Source organism: Lagopus muta, chromosome 2 (assembly GCF_023343835.1).
Source record: "Lagopus muta isolate bLagMut1 chromosome 2, bLagMut1 primary, whole genome shotgun sequence".
NCBI classification, from domain to species: Eukaryota; Metazoa; Chordata; class Aves; order Galliformes; family Phasianidae; genus Lagopus; species Lagopus muta.
Window position 1 is genome coordinate 88,174,019 of NC_064434.1, and position 24,147 is coordinate 88,198,165.

General features: G+C 40.4%; 1 protein-coding gene and 2 long non-coding RNA genes across 4 annotated transcripts in view; 2 read left to right on the forward strand and 1 right to left on the reverse strand.

The window, feature by feature from the left end:
• The window catches only part of LOC125689325 (uncharacterized), a 249,516-nt gene that overhangs the window by 90,379 nt on the left and 134,990 nt on the right, over positions 1-24,147 (forward strand). The gene's annotated exons all lie outside the window — the stretch shown is intronic.
• Positions 805-6,915, reverse strand: NEK2 (NIMA related kinase 2). Its single transcript, XM_048936302.1, has 9 exons — positions 6,770-6,915; positions 6,457-6,674; positions 6,127-6,364; positions 5,383-5,465; positions 5,072-5,198; positions 4,206-4,425; positions 3,170-3,224; positions 3,015-3,085; positions 805-1,163 (listed from the first exon to the last, which is right to left on the reverse strand). The coding sequence occupies exons 1-9, from the start codon at positions 6,863-6,865 to the stop codon at positions 937-939; spliced, it is 1,335 nt and encodes a 444-aa protein (XP_048792259.1). The 5' UTR covers positions 6,866-6,915; the 3' UTR covers positions 805-936.
• Positions 7,101-24,147, forward strand: part of LOC125689323 (uncharacterized) — a 34,539-nt gene continuing 17,492 nt past the window's right edge. Inside the window, exons 1-3 of one of the 2 annotated variants that reach the window (XR_007375198.1) lie at positions 7,101-7,437; positions 9,478-9,569; positions 14,472-22,855. This is a non-coding gene — a long non-coding RNA (uncharacterized LOC125689323). Of the gene's footprint in view, positions 7,438-9,477; positions 9,570-14,471; positions 22,856-24,147 lie in introns of those variants that run through there. The other variant, XR_007375197.1, reaches the window with a different exon arrangement.

A 24,147-nucleotide genomic window follows, 5' to 3' on the forward strand; every position in this document is an offset into this window, starting at 1 on the left:
CACCCTGAGCAACCAACAACCACTCCAGCAGAGAACTGTGAGAGGAAAGATGGAGGCTGTAAACTTGAAGAAAATAATTATATGCTATTCGAAGTAGAATTGCCTCTCCCTGAAAGATAGGTGCCATATAAAAGGTGGCGCCCGGCCCCAGGAGAGAGACCCATGGGTTCAGTTTACACCACATTTTTAAGATAAACCAAAGATGTTTTCTTCAAATACACACCCCAGATCTTTCAGGAGCTGACAAAATGCCTTGCAGCTGTCCAGGCAGCAGGACTATAAACTCATCATTTACTGGAGATACTCAAAATCTGCCTGATGGATGCTTTCCTGTGTAACCTACTCTAGGGAACCTGCTTTAGCAGGAGGGGTTGGACTGGATAATATCCAGAGGTTCCTTCCAACACCTACAATTCCATAATTAGGTCTCTTTTCCACTTTGGTAGAGGAAAGAGATTTTAAAAATTCATTTTGCTCTTTTGAGAGCTAAAAAGTATTCACAAGCAGACAAAAACCTTTCCACCTATGAACACTTTTATCAAATACTGGACATTGTGTACAACATGATTTTAACTCAGACTTCGAATGTCTGTATTTTTTTCAGCTAAAAGTCTTTCACACCAAATCTAGTAAAACCTGCTTTGTTTGTTTTTTGTTTGTTTGTTTTTGTTTGTTTGTTTGTTTTGACAGAGAAACAACAAGTAGTAAACAAAGCAAAGCAAAAAAATATATTTTAATAATACAGCTCAGTTTGTTTGATATCGAAATGACCTGTTTTTGTAACATAGCCTCTTACGCACTTAGAAAAAAAAAAATTGTATAAAGATTTAAAATAAATTTTCAGTAGGTTCCAGCTTAAAAGAGGAAGGCATAAGTACCATCCTATATATAAAATCAACTCTAAAAAGATAAATACTGTACACCTATGTTACAGGCTCAGCGCATGCCCAAGATTTGTCTGCTCTTTAGCTGATAGTTCTTTTCCAGTTCAGACAGTGCTTGAGCTCGCAGGTTTGCAGCATACAGGCGTCTTTTGAGATCAGAGCATTTCCCTTTAGAAAGGGGATAGTTCTCCACATTAACAGAAGGCACAGCATTCTCCTCACTTCCACCAAAGTGGACTTTCTTCTTGGTTGTAGAAAAGGGGAGCAGGACTGCATCATCTTAAGAAACAGACAAACAAACTGAATTAGTGCATCTCAGCATTTATTGCTTAGCTTATAACCTTTAATCCTGTCACCCATTTTGTTAACTACCCATGGATCCAAGTGATCTAATTCAATGCAGCTCAGCTCTTGGCAATAATGCCCGTATTTGGAGGAAAACTTGAAAGTGAAGTTTTAAAATGATTGCAATAAAAGGGTGTATGCACTGTAGCTTCTAAAGAGCTCTTAAGGAAATAGCACTTGAAATAAAGAGAACAACTGTTGCTCTGCAGAAAGAGCACTTAGGACATGCTCATAGAAACCAGGAATTTTGGTATTCCATTTTACTGTGAAAAGAGCCACACAACTAAGTTTGAGCAAGAACTAGGAGTTAAGAAGCTGTGTGAGATGCAACCCAATGATGAGAAAGAGCACTAAAGCAAACTGAAGAAATTAGTAGCAAGTGATCTTGTTAATATTGCAATATATTAACAGGACCTGTGTCAGGTGTGTGTATATTTCAGAAACAGTGTTACAAGAATGCTACTGAATGAGTTGGAAGTGTAGAAAACATTGTTGGAGAAATGTGTAATGTCATGGTCTACAGCTGAGACTAGAGCAAGAGCTTGGCACTCTTTCAACAGCTACATTTACTCCTGTGCATTTTCTGTCTGAAGATGTTAGCTACACCAAGCGTCTTCGCTTATTTTCCAAACATTAATATCTGCTAATATCAAAACAGTGTATGAAAGAGGGGGAGAAGGGGAAGAGATCAGAAGGAAGCAATGAAGCTTGTTTAACTTTATGGTTCCAACATCATCAGAAAGCTCCAGGCAAGTTTAGTTTTATTTGATTTTATATTCTGTAATAGACCAAATAAAAGATGTTGGGAGAGAATTCTGAAAGTAGGCAGGTATATTAGAAACATTCAAATAGCACTAATTTCTAGGGGTACTTGACTGGTGTTCTTTTACACTATGATAGCCACTTGTTGAGATAAGCAAGTTCAGTTTTATTTATAGTAGAACGATACATGCATATCTTGCTTTCTCTCCAACTAAAACTAAATGAAGATTTTTTTGCTTCATTTTAAGGGCTATTCATACTTCTTTGTTCTAGTAATACTTCAGAACCAGTGTTTAATATCCCCATCCAATATTTTTACTGTTGCTCTCCCTAACATAAAGCAAAGTAGTATCAAGTACTTCAGTCATTTATACTATTAAAGTGCAATGAGCAGTAGATGCTATCAGTTATTACAGGGAAGATTTGAATATTACCAAGGCCAAAGTAAGGCTCAAACACTTGTGAGCTAATAGATTTTGTAAAACAGATGTAAGTAGTCAAGTATTATAGCACATTGTCAAACATGTTTTTGGTTCTTGTGAATTAAACTGAATTAATAACACTGTTTTCTTCTGAGCCTAAGTGAGGCAGTGATCACAGCTGGGTGACCTACAACAAATATTAGTTCCTACTCTGAAGGCTTTAGAAGTTGAAACTAGAGATGAAGTAATCAGGCATTTGAATTTTTATTGAAATTTACTATATCAAAGGTCCGTAAGAGGACAACTAAAATAAATACAACTCTGAGGTTTGGATTACAAGTCAGCATTTTGTTGGTTCATCACAAGAACCTAATTTGCAAGACACAAAACTGTAAGGCTGACAGTGGTAACTCACACTGATAAGTGAGCATTGTTCAGATCTTCCTGCGAAGCAGAAAATCAAGAGTCTCTTCCCAGGCAGAGATAATGGGGTTTTGTATTGCTACAATGGGACTACATACAGCACGTTGATCACGAGCATTCTTCTGGTCATACCAGCCTACATCTATCAGTGCAAGAGGCTCCTCGTATGCGTGCATACCTGGACCATCTGCAGTAGATAATGTCCTCTGCTGTTTGTAGAGACTGTAGTTCCTCATCAATTTCTCAGCTCTGTTTTGAAAAAAGGAAGTTTAAGCTTTTTCACTGTAAGGCTGTAGAGCTTCCAATCAAGGCAGTTATAGGTTAGTAAAATACCTAGCAAGTTTGTCCTCTGCCAGCCTCTCTCGAATACAGAGTTCCCGTTCTCTCTCTGGAAATAGAAATAGGGTAGTATGTAATGTTTGAATGTAAACATTAAAGTTAGAGGGATCGTGCATGGTACATTTTCTTGTGAAAAAAGACAGCAATAGTAGCCTGCCAAATGTTCTTATGTTCTGGTTCTGTATCTCTAAACAAAGCAAGGTAACAGCTATGCAGATACAAGCTTTACCAATACATCAAAAAAACACTGAACAAGTGCTCTTAAGTGAGTAGGTTGTTTTTCTTCGGGAAAAAAAAGTGATGTGCCACAGTGAAGCTACAGCAGATTTCTGTTCTGAACATTATCTCATGGCAAACAAGACACCACGTCTGAGTACGTAGATGCCAGTTAAAAAGTCAGCTATGACCTAGCATCTTATTTTACAACAGCAGCTGTTATTTAGGCTCAGAAAATCATATATGTAGTTAAAAACCTACATAGCAGAGCCTCTATGTATGTAATGAAGTATTATATGTAGCCAGGAAGTCCTAACATCTCAGCCACCTACACTGTTTCACATGTAAGTTACCTGTAGAATGCAGCTTCTATGAAAGCAGCTGACCATTCACTCAGGTATATTTTACTCCAATATATATAGCCTAAGGCAAGCATAATGTAGCTGGTGCTTATCTGCACAGAATACATGGAGGACATCAGCCTACACCGCACAGAGCAGTGTATTTGGACCCTGGTTTTCTGCACACTTTGCTGATTACTGCTCATTTTTAGTATTCTTCACGGACCAGGCTTACATTTCTGAACTGCTAAGTACACCTTAGCAATTGAAAAGAAGAACAAAGTAGTATAGATTATTTAAGGCCAAGCATTCTTGTTTTAGTCTTTGGACAGAATTCTAGCAGCAACTATAGCAGTACAATAGTCTAGTGCATTAAGATGAGTTTTGAAAACAGTCTACATTTCCATCATCAGCACGTGTTCTTTTAAATCGGAGTCCCATTGCCACCCCCTTCCCAAAGGGAAATATCATACGCTCCAATCGTTGCTCTCTGTCCTTAATGGCTTGCTCTCTTTCGTGTAGTTGTTGCTCCTTCAGCTTCAGTTCATTCACTGGAGCATCCAAATGCTGCACCCTCTCTGGCTCTCCTGATCTCCGGCCTCTTTTATCAGAATTTTTTCTCTGCTCTTCTGCCACTAAGTCTGCTATCAAGGGGTGCTGCAGAATGTCTTCAACAGAAGGTCGGCAGTAATCCTAAAGGAGAGAAGTTACCAGTAACCCTCAGCTGCAATCAAGAAAAAACTATTGCTGGGTATTCCCACCTGGGGATGCATCTTGCTTGGAAACCAGCTGATGTGCTTTATAGTGAAGGAGAAGCTGATTAAAAAAGTGTGGAAAGGGCAACAGCTAAGGGCTGGCATGCTGTACTAATTTAACCAGACAAAAGTGAGGTAGGAGCCTGCTTCCAGCCTTCAGCACCAGAAGCCACAAGTCTGGCTATCCCAGCACAGGTATCTATTCCTTTCAGTGTGTGGGGAACTTGAAGAATCCACACCTGTTAGAGATTTAGGTTCATTATACAACTTGGTGGAACAATTTTAACCCTGAAGTTAGACCTTGAAGCATGCTGTTAGATAATTCCAGTAGGCCATACTGAGACACTATTTTGCACCCTATTAACCTGGAATAACTCTTGAGCAGCTGATGCTGCTCACCCACCTCTTTTTTCTTTTTTTGAATGCACTCAAAGTAGTTTTTCCCACCTTCCTACATAGGTAATATTGCTGGTGACAAGATGGTGGCCACCACTACTGCAGATTAGTTTCATAAACTGCGGAGAAAAACCAGTACTTTAGTACTAGCTCTTATAATAGGCAGAAAATTAAGAACTAATTCTTACCTTCAAGTTCAGCATCTGCTTGAGAAGTTCATTCAACTGCTCTGAGTAACGATATGGTATTCGTCTGAACTTCCCCTCCCTTATCTTTTCTGCCAACTCCTTCTGGTTGTAAGCTGTAAATGGGGGCCTGAAGAATAGTATTTTTTTTTAATTATCTCACCAGTTTTATAGGACTTATTTTCATTAAAGTGTCAGACTAAGAAATAAGCAGCAAAGATTGGTTACCTACCGTCAAGACAAATATAGAAATAAAGACCATATGCACAATAAGAGTTACGCTTCTAAATTAACTAGCACACTACTATACTTACGTGAGAGCACATAACTCATATAGAAGACATCCTAGAGACCAGATATCTGATTTCTCATTGTATGACATGTGGTTAATTTGCTCCTAAAGAAAGAGACAAATCTTAAGTTTATTAACTGAGATATTTTTCTCATATTACAGGATCATCCCCTCCTGTTTAAATCTGAATTTAACTCTGGCTTCTGGGGTTGCTTCTAAGGTTCTTTTTTTCGTTTACCTCCATAGCAATTCTTACTAGCAGGGTCTTTAGTAACTGCAATAACTAACAACTAAATAACAGCTATTGCAGTAACTACAGACTAAAGTGCTGCATCAGTCCTCAATGGACACAACCCCATATTTCAGTCAGCATTATTATTACCCCCACAAAAGAAACAAACAAACAAACCATTGTATCAGGGAAATAACTCTTGCTCATTTCTAATACAAATTGAAACCTCAGCAGGTGGTTTAATAAACTCTTTATATTAACACCATAAAACAGAAGAATGCTCTAGCATCTCCATTTCTTTTACAAAGAAAGATACTCCAACATAACTTACCTTAATAATAGTTCAAGTATATAGAACTAAGCTAACTTTCTGCAAAACAATCTTGTTTCTAAACACATATACACTTTGTGAGTCACCTGCATTTAAGACAAGCAACTCCTTGTTAAATCCTCCAAAGCATTAACAGAGTGTGAAACCAACACTGCAGAAAACAGACCTTAAAGGGAAGAAAAGGAACAGAACAGAGGTCTTACTGGAGACATATAGTATGGGGTTCCAACAAAAGTTTTGGCAAAGCTGGTGTCGTGATGCAGAATTCGAGCCAGTCCAAAATCGCCAAGTTTCACATTCTGCTTGCCATCTAGGAAGACATTTGCTGGTTTTAAGTCCCGGTGCACAGTGACTCCGCCGTCACTCCGTCTATGGCATTCCTTCAAGGCCAACGTCAACTGAGTCAACACTCGGAGAACAAAGCTCTCTTCCAAGTAGTGTCTGTGGAAGAGGCGCCTTTGTCAACGACAGCGTGGACGCACGCCACCCCCCGCCCCCTCGGATCCCGCCCTCCCCCTGCGGCCGCAGCACACCTCTCCCTGGTGCAGCGCGCGATGACGCTGGCCAGGTCGCCGCCGTCGCAGTACTCCATCACGATGTAGAGGGTGGTGCTGCTCCGGTCGATGATGCGGTCGTGGTAGCGGACGATGTTGGGGTGCCGCAGCTCGCGGAGCAGATTCACCTCCGAAACGAGCATCTGCTTCTCCGCCTCCGACATGGAGCCGTAGTCGAGCTCCTTCCATACCAAGATCTACAAAAGCGAAAATGTGCAGCGAGCGACTAAAGGCAGGACGAAGAGCCGTCAGTGCCCCCGCCGCTCCCGGGTGCACCCGGCCGGCGCCTCACCTTGCCGTCAGCCTTACGCCGCACCTTGCGGCACTTGCCGTAGGAGCCGGCGCCGATGGTGAGCAGCACCTCGTAGTCCTCGGGCCGGCTGGGCATGGCGCTACCGCACCGCGAGCTGCCGGCCGCCCGCCGCACCGGCGCGGTTTGAACCCGCCGCCCCTTCCTCTCATTGGCCCGCCCCGATCGAGCTCCGCGCTTCCCATTGGCTGTGCCGCCGTAAACGACGCCGTCCGGGTAACGGCCGGCGCAACCGTCCGAACGCGGCGCGTGGGAGATATCGCGAGAGCTCGAGCCGCTCCTCCCCGTCCCGCCCCTTTCGCGTGGCACCGCCTCGCGCTCTTGCAGCGGACGGGACCGGGCGGGCCGTGCTCCGTCAGAGCGTGCGAGGCGTTCGGCGGCCTGTGGGGGTTCCGTGTCTCCGTTTGCTTTCGTTTGTGTTTTCTGAGGCGGACGCAGTGTGCAAGCGACACCTCGGTTTGCCGTCTGAACATCCTGAGCCTGCCGCACAGCACGTGGGCCTTCACATGTAGGAATGTCGCTCCCCTCGCGTGCCCCAGTCCGCGTCGCACGGTGTGCGGATCAGCCACAAGCGCCGTGACTGACCAATAGCCAGTCAGGAAGAGACATTTTCCTGTACGAACAATACGTTCCCCCCATTTAAGAAATGTGTAAGTCTACTGAGCAGATAGCCACATAATTTAGAAGAATTTAATGGAGGGCTCTTTAATACAGAGAAGTGTTTAAACACCTCAGGCTATGTAAAAAAAATAGAAAATGGCTCCGAAAAATTGTTCTCTAAAACCAATGAGGAGAATGATTCGTCCAGATATTCTTCGTCAAAAACTCAGGAATGTAGGTTGGAAAGCAGGGATGTGTGGATCTGTATCCAAGTGTTGAACCAGTAATTGTTATGGGTGCGTTAAATTGCACAGAATGACACTGTAATATCCTAGCATAGCAGATTTTAAGTACGTGATGTGTTTCCTAACATCACTTGGGATAATTTTGGAGCAGTACTGGAGTGCAGCTCTGGATTCAGTTTAATTTAATCTCTCTCCATGTGGAAATGGCCATGATGGAAGGAGGAACTCGTTATTCAGCAGGGAATTGCAGCACCCCCGTATAATGCCTGAATTGGGTTCAAAAGGGAACAGTTGCATTTCTTGACCTACAAATACAGCAACATGACAGATAGTTTCTCATATTGCATTTTCACATGGCTTCATTAGTCTTCTCCCCATTTTGTTTTGGACTCCCTTTTCTCGAGAAAAGGTTTGGGGGCATAGAGGGCACACTATTGCTATTGATGAAATATTCTTACGTTCTTACCATTTAGACAAATCTAAGCCTTTACTTTCTTCATCGGGAGGCACAAAAGCTCCTGTTGTTTCCATTATAAAAGTTCCACGGCTATCTGCAGGTATCTGTTCATTACAGGAAAATAATGAGCAAGTGGGTGTGAGACATTTTAATTTGGTTGTTAAAGAGTAATGGTGTCCGTCAAATGGTTCACTTTTACCACTGTTTTTTATTACCTTAAAAGAAAATTCTCACATCTGTTATTAGCATGATAAATAAAAATGAAACATATCGCATCATGCATTATGCAGGCCGTAAGCTTTCATTTCTGGTTTCAAATATATATCTCTGTTTCAGACTTCTGTACTTCCAAATTAGCAAAAGGCCATCGTGCATTCCCGCTGTTATCAATGGGAGGCTCTCTATTTATATTGCCATAGAAATAGAGGAGGTTTTCAACACTGCGCTTCGTGTACGGTCTGACTTGAAAGTTTCTCTAAAAAATGCTGGTTTGAATCATAGAAATGTCAAAATGTCACGCTCCAAAAACCAGTAGGACAGTCATTTTAGTTCTGATTATGCTTATTTTTAAGAACTTGACAATGTGAGAAAAACACATTTCTAAAAGTGGTTATTACAGTTGTCAGTAGGTAATCCGCTTGCATTCTTTTTTCTTTCTGGTTCTCACCATGTAAGAGAATCCAGGGAGATTCCAAAAATATGTTCTAAGTTTGAAATGGAGACCACATTCATAAAATACTGTGTTTCCAAGTCTAGTTTCTAGTTCAGAAGCAAATCTTAGGATTGTTTCTGGTCTCAGAAATACGTGTACTGACTTCAGGTCTTTGAAAGCTTCCAAATAGATGCTGATATTCTATTTTTTAATATTACTTGTAATATTTTATTCTGAAACCTAAAATTCTTCTGTAGTTCACTGTCAGACGACTGCCATTTCTGCCCTAAGGAGCACCACTTTCCTTATTCCAGGGCCCCGTTCTCTGACTAAATATGACATGCTGAAAATTATAGTAGGTAGCTACCTACTTTTTCTTAGATACCTTCTCTGTTTTCTACATGGAAGTAAGTAATGATAAATGGCTAAATCTTCACTGTGGGAGTCCAAATGAGTATGTTTATACATACTGATGGCAAAATAAGTATTTTGAAGTACTGATGCGAATTACATTACGTTTGTGACATCTTCTTTTTGTTATCCAATCAGAAAATTGCACATTTTAAAACTGGTTCAGAAACAGAAAAGAATCTTGATAGGAAAAATACTGAAAATAAACACAGAAGATTCTAATGATGATATATAATATAAAGATTATAAAAACAATACAAAATATTAAAATAATTAAAATAATGACAAAAATATCTGAGGAAAATCATGTCTCTTTTCTTCAAAGAGATGAGAGACGCAGGAAATCATGTTCCAAGATCTCAGAAATGTGCAGAAGTCTACCAGAAGAAAAGGAATTGAGCACCTTACATTGGCAAGGTAAGAGATCTTAAATATGCTTTTAAATGACAGAAAGGTGAATTGTAAAAATTGGAGTGACCAAGACATCAGTTGTTATTTGAGTTCATTTTTATCACAGAAGTATTTTGCTTTTTAAGAATTTCAGTTGCATTTGTCCTTACATGTCATTACGTTGATTCTTCATTCTGTATTGGTTTTTTTCTCCACTTTTTCTCCCTTGGTCACATGAGCATAAATTTTAGATCTACCAAAGATTATTGTATACAGATTACGCTTTTCTATTTCTTTTTTTTTTTCCCTTCCCCTCCTCCCCCAGCTGCTGATTTTATTGTCAAAATTCATATTTAGAAGAAAAGGAAACAAGCAAACAAACAAAAAAAGCTGGAGTATTAGACAATAGCACCATCCTCCTTCAGAAACATCACTGGTGTGGTAAACAGTGAACAGATCAGTGGGTAAACAGAGATTAACGAAGTATGCAGAGCTGTTGATTTGATTTAAAAAATAAACAGAAAAGAAACCACACACTCCCAGAATAGTTTAATGTAGTGAAAAAAAGTTCAGAATAATCACTGTCGGCTTGGAGATGGAAGAATGCTTTCCAAGCTCTCTGTCTCTTGCTCTCTGTCTTTCTGGGATATTCCAGTTGACAGTATTTGGAATAAGGAAATTTGTGATAATTGGAATGCTTGTTGATTTTAATATCTTTGCCAGACATCCGTGTTCAACATATTTAGATACTAAAGACTAGAATAATGGCCTATGATTCCAACATACTTCTTCATGTCGTGTTGGTAAATGCCAGGAAAAAAAGTACCAGAGAGTAAAATTTCCTAGTATTTTTCCTCTGTTGGTTTGGTTTGAGGGAAAACAACACATTCATTGATGAAATCCTTCACAGCACATCTGTGGACAGGGCGGCAAAGGAACAAAATTTAGAAGCATTAATTATAGTGGTTTAAGCCATGCTGCATTTCATTTTTGGTAATGTTGGATTTCAGTGCCAAGTTAGAAAGAAATACATGCAGCAGGCAAGCTTCATTTGGGGAGTGCATTGCAGCAGCTGCACCTTCACTGTTTTGCAAAACAAGCCTGTAAAATAAGGAAAAAATGGAAGCACAAGAAATGAAAACAAATTCAACTAGCAGGAAGTTAAGTTTGTGCATGTAGCAGTGAAGAAAAAGAAAAAGCTAAGTGTGGGAACAAATGAGGAGGAGACTGAGGAAAGTCAGAAAAGATGTATTTTTGCATTCAGGGAGAGTAGCATGTGAATTCTATTAAATCTAGATTTGCTTTATACATTTTTTATAAGGGAATATTTAAAGACATGGCTGGACATTTTGGAAGCATATCATTACCTAGCTCTGAATTTTGAGGTGAGATTAGCAGCCCTGTGTATTACACATGTCTCTACATATATGCTGATTTTCAAAATGGTATTCATTCACTTTATGAGCAGAAGGTGCTTGTATCGATCTGTTAGGGTTGATTAAGATAATTGATTAAGAGGTGGATTTGTTGAGGTGCATAGAACTGAAAGTGTGGAATTCCTGAGTAACCTCAAGTCCTCACCTCATCAAAATCTGAAAAAACTGGAATTGTGTCCAAGCAAGAAATCTGTTATGATGATTTTGAATTTTTTTCTGGTCTCTGTTGGTAACTCATTCCTATGGAAATATACAAGTTTATTATGCCTCAACTTCTCTTTTGAAATGGAGGTAGCATACCAACTTTTCAGGTTAAATTTTATTGGTTGAATAACCTCAAAGTATTTGATAAAAGTGCTATCCATAAAAAATTAATACTTCTCGTTCTCCCTTGTTTCTCTTGTGAGATAAAAATGCTCAGAAATCACCTCAGACATTGAAGTAAAGTCACAAATAGTGACTCACGTTTCTTCCACACCTTGTCTGGGGTCCTTGCCCCTGCAAAATGTCATGTGATTCAGGCCTGCTCTGCATGGATCCAGTACTCTTCTGTATGCTCAGGAGGCTGCAAGGCAGTAGGATAGCATTGAGTTGATGCCAAATATTTCCTACCTTATAAGACACCCCGCCTGCAAAGACAGGAAGCAAAGCCTTTAAACGGAAGGCTTTATGTACTTTGGAACTCTCTTTAATGACACAACAGCTTCTGCAAAGTCTTGATAATTCAGCTTTTGAGCTTGGAGGACAGCCAACCCCTCTCCTGCTTCATTCACACTGCATATTGTTTGGCTGAAGCATGTACTGACTGACCACATTTTTTAAACTGACTGCCAACAGAGACCAAGCGCTACCCCTATTCTAGTCCATTCTGTTTAGCCAAAGACAGAGTGTAGTCCTCAGCTTTTATGCCTCTTGCATTTTACTTACCTAGTACCAAAAGGAGGAACAAAACTTCTCTGTCTATTACAAATAATACTTTTTGCAGATTTTTTTGGTAGCAGATACCAGAGGAGTCAGGTTGTGTAAGATAATGATCTCAAACTAACATGCCTAGTGTTATTTGGGCACTGCCCATAACATGCTTTCAGATTTTGTAATGTTAAAGGTTACAAGTGCATTAGATAGATGAGTTAGAGACAGCATTTTCCATTAGCAAGATCTGCACAGGTGTAGCAGTGGCACAGGTGGCACCGGTCACTTGCTGGAGCTCTTGAAAGTACATGTACATGACATACTGTAGGCCCATGTAGAAGCAAGCAGGAGCTGAAAACAAGCTTTTGCTTTCGGGAGATAAATAAATTCCTGTGCCAAGAATATCAGTTATATCTTATATAATTGACTTAAGGAAAAAAGCCTTGTGGTTTGAGCAGAAGATGAGGAGATAGGTGAAAATTTTTGGCAGAAGACAAATATTCTGGTGCCTTGTTGTGATACACATCTCCCTGGTGTCCCTGACCACAGATTACAAGAAATTCGTTGCCTGATTTTAAACAGAAAAGACTTGAATTTTGTTATTGCTGTACACCTCTAACACCCAGTGTCCTAGGGGGCACCCTGGTACGTGGGTTTCCCAAAAACAATGCTAATGAAAAGATTATAAAATCAAGACAGTCTACATAGAATCATAGAATCCTTAGAGTTGGAGGGCACCTTTAGATCATCTGGTCCAGCTCTCCTGCACTGCTGGCTGTGCTTCTTTTGGTGCGGCCCAGGATCCAGTTGGCTTTCTGGGCTGTGAGGGCACATTGGTGGCTCCTGTGCAGCTTGCCATCCACCAGTGCCCCCAGGTCCTTTTTGGCAGGGCTGTGCTCAGTCCTTTCGTGATGATGGCCATGAGTGGGTTTATATGAATATTGACTCACTTGTGGGAAAAGTTGACCAATTTGTGTGCTCTAGACACTAGAAAGTGTAACTTTGAGATAAAAACCCATGGGATAACAACCTTCTGCTTACTGAAGTACATGTTTTTTTAATGTCATGTATTATTCTGAAACCCAGTCCTACTTATATTACAGTAAGATAATTACGGTGAATAAGAGCTTTCATGTGGAGAAAAATACCTGGTACTTACCAGCTCTTTAGACTAATGGAGAATGACATAACATGAACTGATTTTTGGAAGATGAAGTCTGACAAATTAGAGGAAAAAGCCTAGATAGGAAAAAGCTCCTCACAGATACGGTTTAGCAAATTTTGCTTTCATGTTCAAATAGGTTTGAGTATTTTCAGCTGCCCTCATTTGAAACAATCCACAAACAACAATGGTTAGACCTCAGTCTTAAAGAGCAAGATGGCCACCCTACTTCTTTCCTCACAATTCTTAAGCCTCATTACTGTAGGAAGTTTCCTGGAAGGGACTTCATAAGATTAAAATGACCTCTTGCCTAGGGAGAACCAAGCTGAATTGTAGTATGTGCATGGAACTCACTGTGGAGAATACAGACATAATTCATTTAGGTTGACTGGAAAAAAACAGGTAGACAGTGACTGCAGATCTGATACGGCCAAGACAGGCTTGAAGTCTTGTCCTAGTCTTTGGATTGTTACCAACAATTATCATGATGTGCAACAGTCAAATATTTAAGGTCACTGAGATTTTCTGAATGCGACCTCTGATTTCTGTGGTACCTCATTCAGTTTTGGAGTGGCTGAAGCTCAGGAACTTACAATATTTTGTTTCGTTTTTAGTGGTTTAAGTGTCACCTCAAGCTGAGCCTGAACCCTAGGAGCGCTGTGGTCAAAATCCACATAGGAATGTAATTTTGTGGATCACACTGATCTGTAATTTTTCTTTTTTTTTTTACTTGAAAACAGAAAGAAAGCTTTTCTTGTACCTGTATGGTTGGTTACATGTTTCTAAGAAACTGATTGCTTTTGTTTAGTGTCTGTTAGAAGCTCACCTCGTTGCTAAAATGGAAGGAAAAACAACATGCATGGGCTTTGAAGTTAAAATACAAGAGCAGCCACACAAGTTGCTGATTATTTTAATCAGAAAACAGGGGAATTCTGCAAAAAATTGATGGAGAGTTTCAGGAGGAGAAGGAAGCAACTCTAATGTGGGTTTTCTGTTTCAGCTAAAAATAACGTTTTGTGGTCAGATGCACATTTACCTAATGAGATCATTTGATTCACAGGATATTAGTCAAAAAAAGACAGGGCTCCGGAGCTCATTCCCTTCTTGTCCTCAGGGAAGTACCCACATGGTGTGATCCCAGAGAAGGCAGAGGCTGTGCCTGGGTCTCTGGGGCATGGATCTCAGCCCTAACCACACACGAGTGCATGAAGTCCCTTACTGGCTGCCAGCCCGAGAATCTGCTAGTTCAATTTTTCAGTGCCTTCCAGCTTGTTCTCTGATCTTTTAAGTCCTGAGCATTCAGGCAGTTAATTTGTTCTCTGCTAGAGGAGGTTATTATATTAATTAGTCATACTCCAAAGATTTATATGGAGTAGATTGGAGCATTTAACAGCCAATAATTATAATGCCACCTCCTAGAATTATTTCAGAGTGACCCTACAAACAATTTCTTCACAAGCGTTGCTCACCAAGGGAAAAGTCATTCTCCCTCTGGCCACAGGGAGCCACACAGCTACCGCTATGAATCCAGGGGAAGATGGGAGAGGAACAAAAGCCATGGCCTCTTAGCTCCCCTGCCTGGAGTCACAGGAGTTGCTCTATCCTTGAGGTGACTGTACTGGTTGCACCTGGCCTTCTGTTAGCTGTTTTCTTGCCAGCTCCTGCCGAGAGTATTTTGTTTGTCTGCTGTTTTTAGCCAGGCGTATAGAATGCCTGTGTAGCAAAGTTGCAAGCAAGCGGAGTAATTAGTGCAGGCTGTCATCATAATTTCTAAGTTTGTTTTTGAGCGCGGCATTCAGGTCACTTTGCAGCATGGAGGATGATCATTAACCTGTGAAGCCCTAAGCGACAACATCAGAGAGCATGACCCCAGAGCAGAATCCATTTGTTATGTAATCACCCCAAATATGTGATTCTTAAATGTTTAACTGTCTCGGTACAGTAATAATTCTACACTAGTAGCACCACACACCAGAAAGCATAATAATTACTGACAGTCCATACCTCTAAGATAATTCTAGACCAGACTGTGACATTAAACTCACTCAACACCATTAGTTTCTTTACCTAACTGAACTTTAGAGACAGAACTTGTGTTGTACTTTCCTGTTTTCTCCTTAATAAATTTCCACCAAGTGTTTGGTAAGCGGAGGGATCCAAGAAGAGCTTGAACAGATCTTCATTCAGGTGATGGAGGAGAAAACTGAAAAGATCAGCAACTTGGTGGAGCAGCACCCAGAGAATAAACTGATCAAGGTGGAACACAGAGGGATGAGTGTTTCTGATTTGTTTTCTTTTCACCGTGTGATCATCTTTCTCCAGACATAATATGTACACTGTCTTTGAGGATTTTAATTCTCATTAGGCATCTAAATAGATGTTCTTTCGTTTACTGAGATACTGAGAACAAGTCATTGTTCAATCTCATTTATCAGAATGCCTTAACACTTGCCTAGATTTTGTCTAAGTATAAAGACTGAGGCAGTTATGTTGGACTGGAGAGTCTGCTGCACTGAGGTTTTACTGTGCTGGATTGGAGAGACCGTGGTGATAGTGCCAAAGACTTGCCTAGGGTCACATGAAGCAGCCATAAATCAAGCCTGCTCATCCTGAATTACTCCAGTCTGCTGCCCCAGCTAGCTCATTTCTGCTCTTGCATCATAACACAGCTGCTTGAAGGTGAATATTTGGTCTGTAAATCTTAAATCTCAGCCTAAATGTAACTTCAATGCTAAATGTCCCCAGCTTTGTCTGAAAGCTGATATTTTCCTAAATAAAAAGCATCCCTTATTTTTCTGTTCTGTATTTGTAGTGGAGATGAAGTGCACAGAGCAAGGACTGCTCCTTAGAGGACTTTAGCAATGCTCTTTGACCAAATATTATTTGACATTTCCTTTGCCAGTCTGCAAGGCTCCTCAGAGGGCTTAACTACTCTCATTTCTGCCAAGGAAGCAAAGACACCATTTCACTTTCCTCAAGCTAAACAGTGTATGATGTGCAACAATTCAGAATTAATTTGACAGTAATGGAGATGACAAGTATTACTGTGAGGTATTTCTGCTATGAACATTGCCATTCTGTCCTCATTTCACCCCCACCCCCAAGTTTTGGTGTTACAAGGAATTGCTGAACAGCAGACAGGCTCGTATACAGGCAAGGCACACTCATACACTGCTCAGGGAGAGCAGCAGCTTTGGTTTGGGCAGCCTACGTGGGTACAAGAGCCCTGAAGTCCCACAGAAAACTGCAGCACAAGCTTGGAGAGAGAAATGAATCAGGCTGGGTGTACAAAATGCATAACACGCACAAGTCCATGGGAAGTAGTATTTTCTTCTACAAAGACCAGGATAGGATCAGAACAATTTTGGTCACATGTTTTCGGAAATAGCGTGGTCTCACACCTTGGTAAGTCACAGGACATCCAGGGCTGTTTCCACCAGTAAACAGGTAGGAAACTTCCTGGGTCTTTTTCCACTAACAATGCCCAGAACAAACTGGTGATTAAAGGATGCATTCTCTGTACGTAGCTAAGAAAAACAGAATGAATAGCATTGAAGCCAAGGCAGCCCTAAAGACAGCCACTACTAGCAATAATTCCTACCTACCAGATACACCTTCTCAGCAGAGGTTTATTCTTCTTCTACCAGTACCCACAGAAATCATAGCACAGAGCTGCTCTGGCCTCACTGCCAGTTTCTCAGATGTGGTCTTTCTTTAACCCCAACTTGCCATAATGATTTTACAGCCTTCCTGTGTAGATGCAAGCTAAAGACACTTGCTGGAGCTGATTACTGAAGAAACCCAAACATAACAGGAATTCGAAGATGTGTGAGGGCAGGCATTACAAGCAAGGGAGAGGCATGTGAAAAAGTTGGGGAGAATATGGCTCAGTCCAGTCTGTTCCTAACCCATTGCCCCAGTAGTCTTGCTAGATCAGAAGACATTTTACCATTAAAGTTTTTGCTATCAGAGTTTTTGCCCATAGCTCAGCCAGGTTTATCTGGCTGGTGGAAGAAATTTCCTGAACTTTTAGTACCTTCACAGCTGAACTTAATCCTGTACTAAGCATTAACATGAAGTCTCAGCCTTATTTAAGTCAATAGGTGCTTCATCTCTAACTTCACTCTGAATAGCTAGTGTAGGCTTATTTTAACAGGCAGTTGTGTGATTACATAAAAAAGTGCGTCTTCTATGAAGATCATTTTTAGTCAGATACTTGAAAAACTTCAGAAAACAAGACAATTTTGGGGGCCTTCCATGCACTTAACTTTTATGAGAAAAATAGCTTCACCTGCATGATCTAATGAACAACAGTAATGTATTTGCTATTTCTGGGTATAAATTATTTCAGTGGACAAAAATCAGAACACAGACACCCTCCCTTTTCTCTAGACGAAGCCAACAGGAAAGCCAGTTACACACACGCTGAGCTGAAAGGGATGAAACTCCTCTTTACCAAAACCTTGCGTGTTCCTTATCCTATGGACAGAGCGGCTGTGTGTCACTTCTGTATCCTCGGGATAAAATGAGCACTGATACAAACTTCAAAGGAGATCAACATTTTGATCTTTCGGTGGGTTGCAGTACAGAAAAGCAAGATGCTTTCATTGTTAACTCTCATAGACACTTCCAAGCCAAGAATTACTGCTCAAAGAAGTGCAGAAGATAAATATGTTCAGTGTTCATTTTGCATGGACAACAAAGCTGGTGAATGCTGGAGTCCTACAGATTCTTGTACTGTGCCTATACTCTGCTTCCTACTGTGTAATAGTAGCTGTGCTGCATGTTCCCCTGAAATGCCCGCTGGGCACAGACAGCTCATGCTGCAGTGACTGTGCAGCCATCCACACATCGGCCAGCTGACCAAGTTCTGTAAAATGTCTGTATTGAGGGTTTTTTCTCATGTTGCTCAGTAAGCTGGAGAGTCTGTCCCCCAAACAGCTATCAATGTTTTCAATAAAATACCCCTCTTACTATCACACTTGACTCTTCTACCTGATCTAAATGTAACAGAATATGGCCAGTAGGCCTGAAAGCTATGGGGCAGGGTAACAACAGATGGCTCAACAACAAAGATCGTATTTCTTTAGGAAGCTGGGAACGCTTCCCCATCCCCATTGTGTGGGCTGGAAATGCTACATTAAGACTCCCAGACAACCTTCTGTTTTATGGCAATTAAATGTAATACAATATTCTAAAGGCATTAAAGGTAATTTCCTTATGTTGTTATGACAGGGCCAAATTATTTTAATGCCTACTAGATAATACTAGATAAGTAATTAATAGTCACATATCTTAATATGATAATTCTAGAATTTAAATCTTTTGAATATGGGATAATCCAAAATTCCTACAGAATATTTCCTTGTAAGTTGCTAATATGAAGTGGATGGAGAGTGTAACGTCTGAAAGTTTAGTGATTTAAAATGCCATATAAAAGCAAGCTACTTTTTTTCTAATTTTAGCACTATCCTTTGTTACAGTTGAATGTAGCTATTCAGTCCTAAGATCAGTTTTTTCTTAAGCCACAGGCTGCTGAAAAAATTGAAGGCACGAAAAAATCCTGTTGCTTGGTTAACTGCAGACAGTCCAAGTGTAGCTGTTTTAAAGGGTCTCAATGCTTATGAGGATGATAGCGTAATGCACTTGTGCCTACCATGTTAGCATTGACATGAAGGTTGTAGGTAAGTTCAATTTTGTTCTCCAGTGCTACTAGCAGAATTTTAATAGCGAGATTATACTTATACCTACAGTAACAGGGAGACCCACGATGGCCAACAGGTCTGTGTAGGCCAAAAGAGAGCAGCGTTACCATGACCGTGCCATAGCTGTAAAGAAGTTAGTTGTGTCAGTGCACATCAGTCAACATACAAACGTTTATGTAGGTTAAGTGACAGGTTAGTGTGTCCAGCTGGATGTGAGCAATAACTTAATTCAGAAATGCAGGAGTAGGAGTGTAATTTAAAGTCACTTTTGTTGTCGGCCTTTGTCCTCCGTTCCTGAGGTGAAAGTGGCACTGGTCACATCCCTTGAGAAACACAGGCCTGTTGGCTGGTCTCTGTAGCTTCACTTTAGACAGAATGACAGAAACTGGTGGTTAATCCCTCCACAAGCTAGCTCAGTGTGTTGTGTTGGCAGGAAATTATGGCTTGGTTTGACGGACGTAGGGCTTTTGTCATTACTACTCAGTGCAGAAAATGAAAGCACAGGGAGGCAAAGTCAGGCAGCAGGCCAGAGGGCATGGCTTCCAAGTCTCTTCCACTGTCAGGCCACCTTGACCACAGGGCTTCATGTGTCACTATAAATAGTGTATAGGCCTCCAAGATTTCAGTGTCAAAATCAGTGGTATTCTAATGAACTCTGCCCTTCATTTTCTCCCCTCCCATCCCCCTTCGTATTTTTTTGTCTCCTTCTCTCTGCAGGCACACTGAATATGTTTTCAGATTTCAGATAAATTTGGAACATTTTCATTTATAATTCTAATTAGTAGACATGAGAGGACCTGACCTCTTTTATAATAACTGGAAAGGTTGAGTAATTGAGGTCTGAGTAATCAAGGTCAAAATATGATGCTGAGCATACATCTTACAGTTACCTAGTTTGGACTTTACAACATCACAGATATTAAACTACAAAATCTTCAAAACACAAAGATCTACTTTTTCTCTATAAAGAAATAATATATACTTGTTTTTTAAACTGAAAATTATTAATGGCACAGTGTCGTAACATTTCACGTAGCTGAAGTGCATCTGCTCATCTTTAGGTCTATTCACATTAGCAATAATACTTAGGATAAAGCTGCTTCTGTCTTTAGTACAGGATCTGTTATGTCATGAGAAGTTCAGTGCCTGCAACAAGCACCATTACATAACGATTCATCCACACTATCTATTGGCATGCATTAGTCAACAAGGATGAGAGGCGTACAGTTGTATCAATGGGGATCAATGTTCCTCTTTACATGCTGCATCAGAGATATGAAAATGGGGCCAAGGAGCAGGTGGCCTGATATTTCTAAGGACATTTCTTCTCTTTCCCCCTAAAAGGAAGAGTGAGAACATCTCTGGTTCTCTTACACTCATCTGTTTTCAAAGCTTGATAGAATTTGTTAGAGCAGGCTATTACAGCATTATGACAACTCTGAACGTACAGCATCCCATCTGCAGTGATAATGCAGGAGAGAAGAGGGACAAATTGGTCCGTGTGCAGTCCTCTGCAGTAGTACCCATTCAAGTAAAGATTTCAGAGCAAAAGAAAAGTGCTTACACATGCCTGAGACAGTTAAACTAAACCTCTGTGAGCTTGTACATAATTATCTCCACAAAGCTGCTTCCTGTCTTTTACATCAACTACTTCAGTCAAGTAATTATTTTTCTTCAGATTTGTGGAAAGAACAAGATTGAAGTAAGGTGCTTCTATCAGAAAAGGGTAAAAGGCAGCAAGAGAGCCATTGTAATAGAAACACTATGGATCCCCTGGCAAAGAACAGTTCAAGAGGGCAGGGCACAGCATTTAATTTGCTTCTCAGTAGGCCATAAGCCCCCATAAAAGCAGTTATTGAATACTTGTCCCTCAGTCTTCACTGGTGAGCTCACCAGGCACTTCTCCTGTGTTTTTCCTTTGCTGCTGTTTGTTCTGATTTACTTTAAGCCTGTAGTCTATGAAGCTGCCATGTGGTGCTGCCTCGGAGTCATCTTTAATTTAATGCCACAGACAGTAATTAGAAGGGCAGCTCCGAAAGTAACGTCTCCTATCTTATGATGTTGGAAGAAACAAGTACAATTAACTGTTTGCAAAACGTATTTTGTTTTCCTCCTGATTTGCTGAAGTGAGTAAAAAAAAATGTCTTGCTGTTCTAAATTGCCTAGGTAGGTGCCACACTTTACATTATCTTGTCATCGCAATGCGTGCCTCTAAAAGCAAAGGGTTATTGCTATAACCTCAATACTTCAAGTATTCATCCAGTGCTGCAATGCAAGGAACTTCTTGTGCCTGCAGTTTTATTCATTTAGCTACTGCACTCGCCTTTCTTTCTATACAGCTTATTTCTGACTCATCTTCTTACAACATCCAAGATAAAAATAGGTAATTGTTCCATCTAAATTCCCATAATCCTTGTACTCAATAAACATAAAGTCATGTAACTGTTCTTAGTCAGGATTGCACTAATCAGTGCAACTGGCACTCCTGACCTTGTGATATCTATCCTTACTATGCCCAGGTCTGCTGTGCTGCCTGATGCAGCATATATCACACTTCCTTTCACAACCAAGTGCTGGAGAGAGAAATGGGCACATCAGAAAGTAAGCACCAAGAACTTTTTGCAAAGCAATAGGTATTTTTGTCACATCTTTACCCTTGGGCTTGGCTCAGTATTTTGGATTTATTTCACGTGGTCAACTAAAGGGCCACAAGTTAAAACCAGAGACCAAATTTCATAGACGCTTTAGGAAGACAGTATTTTAATGTGGGGGATAATTGCTATTGGCAGTAGATGTTTTTGCTGTAGGTGCTAACATTCACTGTTTGATTTATGTAAGTTTCACTGGAGCCAGGAGATCACTAATGGTAAATCCATTACAAAATCTAAACTCACTGTCAAGCTGTATTTAAATGAATATTTAAATAAATTATGCTGACAGGCCAATCAATTCTCTGAATGTTATAATAAAAAGCAGAAGGAATGTAAGTGTGCAGGTGATGAACCTACAGGAATGAGAACAGAAATTTAAGTAGCTCAGAGAAGTCCTCAGTCATTGCAGAATTGACAGGGCTATATAAAGCTAGGGAAGACAAGCAGAAAAAAAACCAAATTGGGATTTTATTTGTTTTTAAACTACTCATTAACACAAGAGGAAAGGCACAGCTAGTGTGAAGTCAGAGCATTTAGAACTAAAGAAGCTTTCTCTCAAAACAAATGAACTCTTAAAAGAACCTGTAGGCAGCCTGCAGTACCCGTCCACCTCCTCAGGCACAAAGATGTGTCAGGACTACAAAATAGGACACTAAGGAGGCAGACTGCAAGGAAAACAAAATAGGGATACAAGTTTCAGTAGGGCAGGACATAAGCCAGCTTCTAATGGGAAGGTTGGAAAGAAATGACCCTATACATAGCAAGGTTACTTGACACTCATCCACGCAAAGATCCTTGCAGTTTGCCCTGAGGCTCTGAGAACAGCTATTCTTGGTGAAGATAGTGGCTTGGACATATCTGGGACCTGACTCACAGGCAGCTTCTGTGGTCTGTATTTACATAATGAAGGCAGGCATTTGAAGAGTTACTCCAGATACTGAACAGTCTGAAAAAAATAGTATTTTATTTGTTGCTATATTTTGCAGTTCGGGATCTTAATAAGTCCAGGGCAGAAACTTTGCGTTGAAAAATTAAAGAATAAGAAATTGGCCATATAATTACTAGTAAAACAGCAAGATTTGTAGACAGTCAGACCAAAAGCCAATCAGGATAACATCTGGTCTAGTTACCTGCATCATGGCGGTCACAACCTCCCCCGAGTAATTTGGTTAAACAGCACCTACTTCTGTCTCAGCTCCACAGCAAAGTTTTTAAGATGCCAGTTTTAACTTCAAGAGTAAAGGAGCACATACAACCCCTTAGGGCCGTTTCTTCTGCACAGAGCTGCGGCATCTTTCATCTTTTCTTCAAGACTGTAGTCAGTGATGGAAACTAACTGCAGAGGGCTTGCATGTAGTGTTCAACTTTCTTTGTGATAAAATAAATGGAGTAGACTTCTTTATCCCCTTAAAACAGCTTTTTTTTTTTTCTTCTTCTTTTTTCTTTTTTCCCCCAGATTATCTTTGTAGGATAAACTGACTCTGGAGTCCTTTTCTCAGCACAACTGAACTTGTGCACGTACCACACGGTAACAGTAACAGGTATTAGAGGCAACCTTCAGGGACTGTTCTTCCATGTGTAGTCTTCTGTTGATTTGGGATACACTGAGCTGTCTGCCAAATGCTGCTTTTCTCAAGGTTAAGTAACAATTACAGTGCAAATGTAAAACACGTACCGTAACACATTAGTATTACTGTAGGGCAATGGCTGGAGAAACAAAATCCACCAGCTAAAACTTTAAGAAACAAAGTCAATAGGAAACGTTCTTCCCATTTCAAACAGAAATGAAAGAACATTTATTTGCCAGAATTTTTACAGCTTTTCTCCTTCAGATTCTCAAGTGAGATTACAAAACCTTAACTACATTATTCTGTCACACAATGATAAGCTGAATTTGCCATCTCTCAAATCTAGCATTACAATTTTGGTTAGCAAAGCAAAGCATTGCTGCATTTTCCCAAAGCGAAGCTGACCAGCATTACTGAGGGTGGTTTGTTATTTACGCATTGCACAGGCAGAAAGCTTTATCTTAATTAATGCTAATTAACACTGTCACAACATGCACTATTTTTTTTTTTTAATTTTCCCAGTTTCCCAAGGGAAATTTTAAGATCTGTTCATCATAAGCCAACAAGCTCCTTCCCATCTTTAGCACTCATGGATCAACATATTTATGTCATTTTTTAACACTTCTACAGTAATACTTAAAATTAAAGTTATTATTAAAACTTTATTCAGTAGTGTTAGATACCAGCACAAGCTGCTCTGAAGACCCCAATGGATCACTTCTCCAGTCTCACAGAGAAGTCTTAACCAAACCAACCAGCTGACTCAGTACAGAAACAGAACATCAGGACAAACCAAACCAGAGCGCTTTTCCTTGGGCTCCAGAGAATCTCAGCATATTCTGAAAAACTAAGTATCAGTGGATTCTACCTATACAAAGGTGTAAACAAAAACCTTTTTTCTTCCATAAAAGGGGATACAGTGATCAATTAAAAAACAAACAAACAAACAAAAAAAACCATAAAAAACTACAGCATGTAACATACCTGACCACCTCAGATGCTCATATTTATCCACTATCACACTCCCAGCCCTGCGAGCACCGTTCTCACAGCTCTGACCATTACTCTGCCCTATTTGCTAGTGGACAGCCTCTGGTAAATCAGCTCAATTCTGTCACTTGCTCTGTATGCCACAGGGACTGACCACACGTGCTTTCTGACAGCCACCTGA

What these genes read in the sequence shown, in the direction of transcription:
- NEK2 (XM_048936302.1), bottom strand. Translation starts at nt 6,865, where the DNA reads ATGCCCAGCCGGCCCGAGGACTACGAGGTGCTGCTCACCATCGGCGCC. An exon ending in TATGAGTTATGTGCTCTCAC is followed by an intron (nt 5,199 to 5,382) that starts GTAAGTATAGTA and finishes ACTATTCTTCAG; the next exon opens with GCCCCCATTTACAGCTTACA. An exon ending in CAGAGAGCAACGATTGGAGC is followed by an intron (nt 3,225 to 4,205) that starts GTATGATATTTC and finishes TTCTATTTCCAG; the next exon opens with AGAGAGAACGGGAACTCTGT.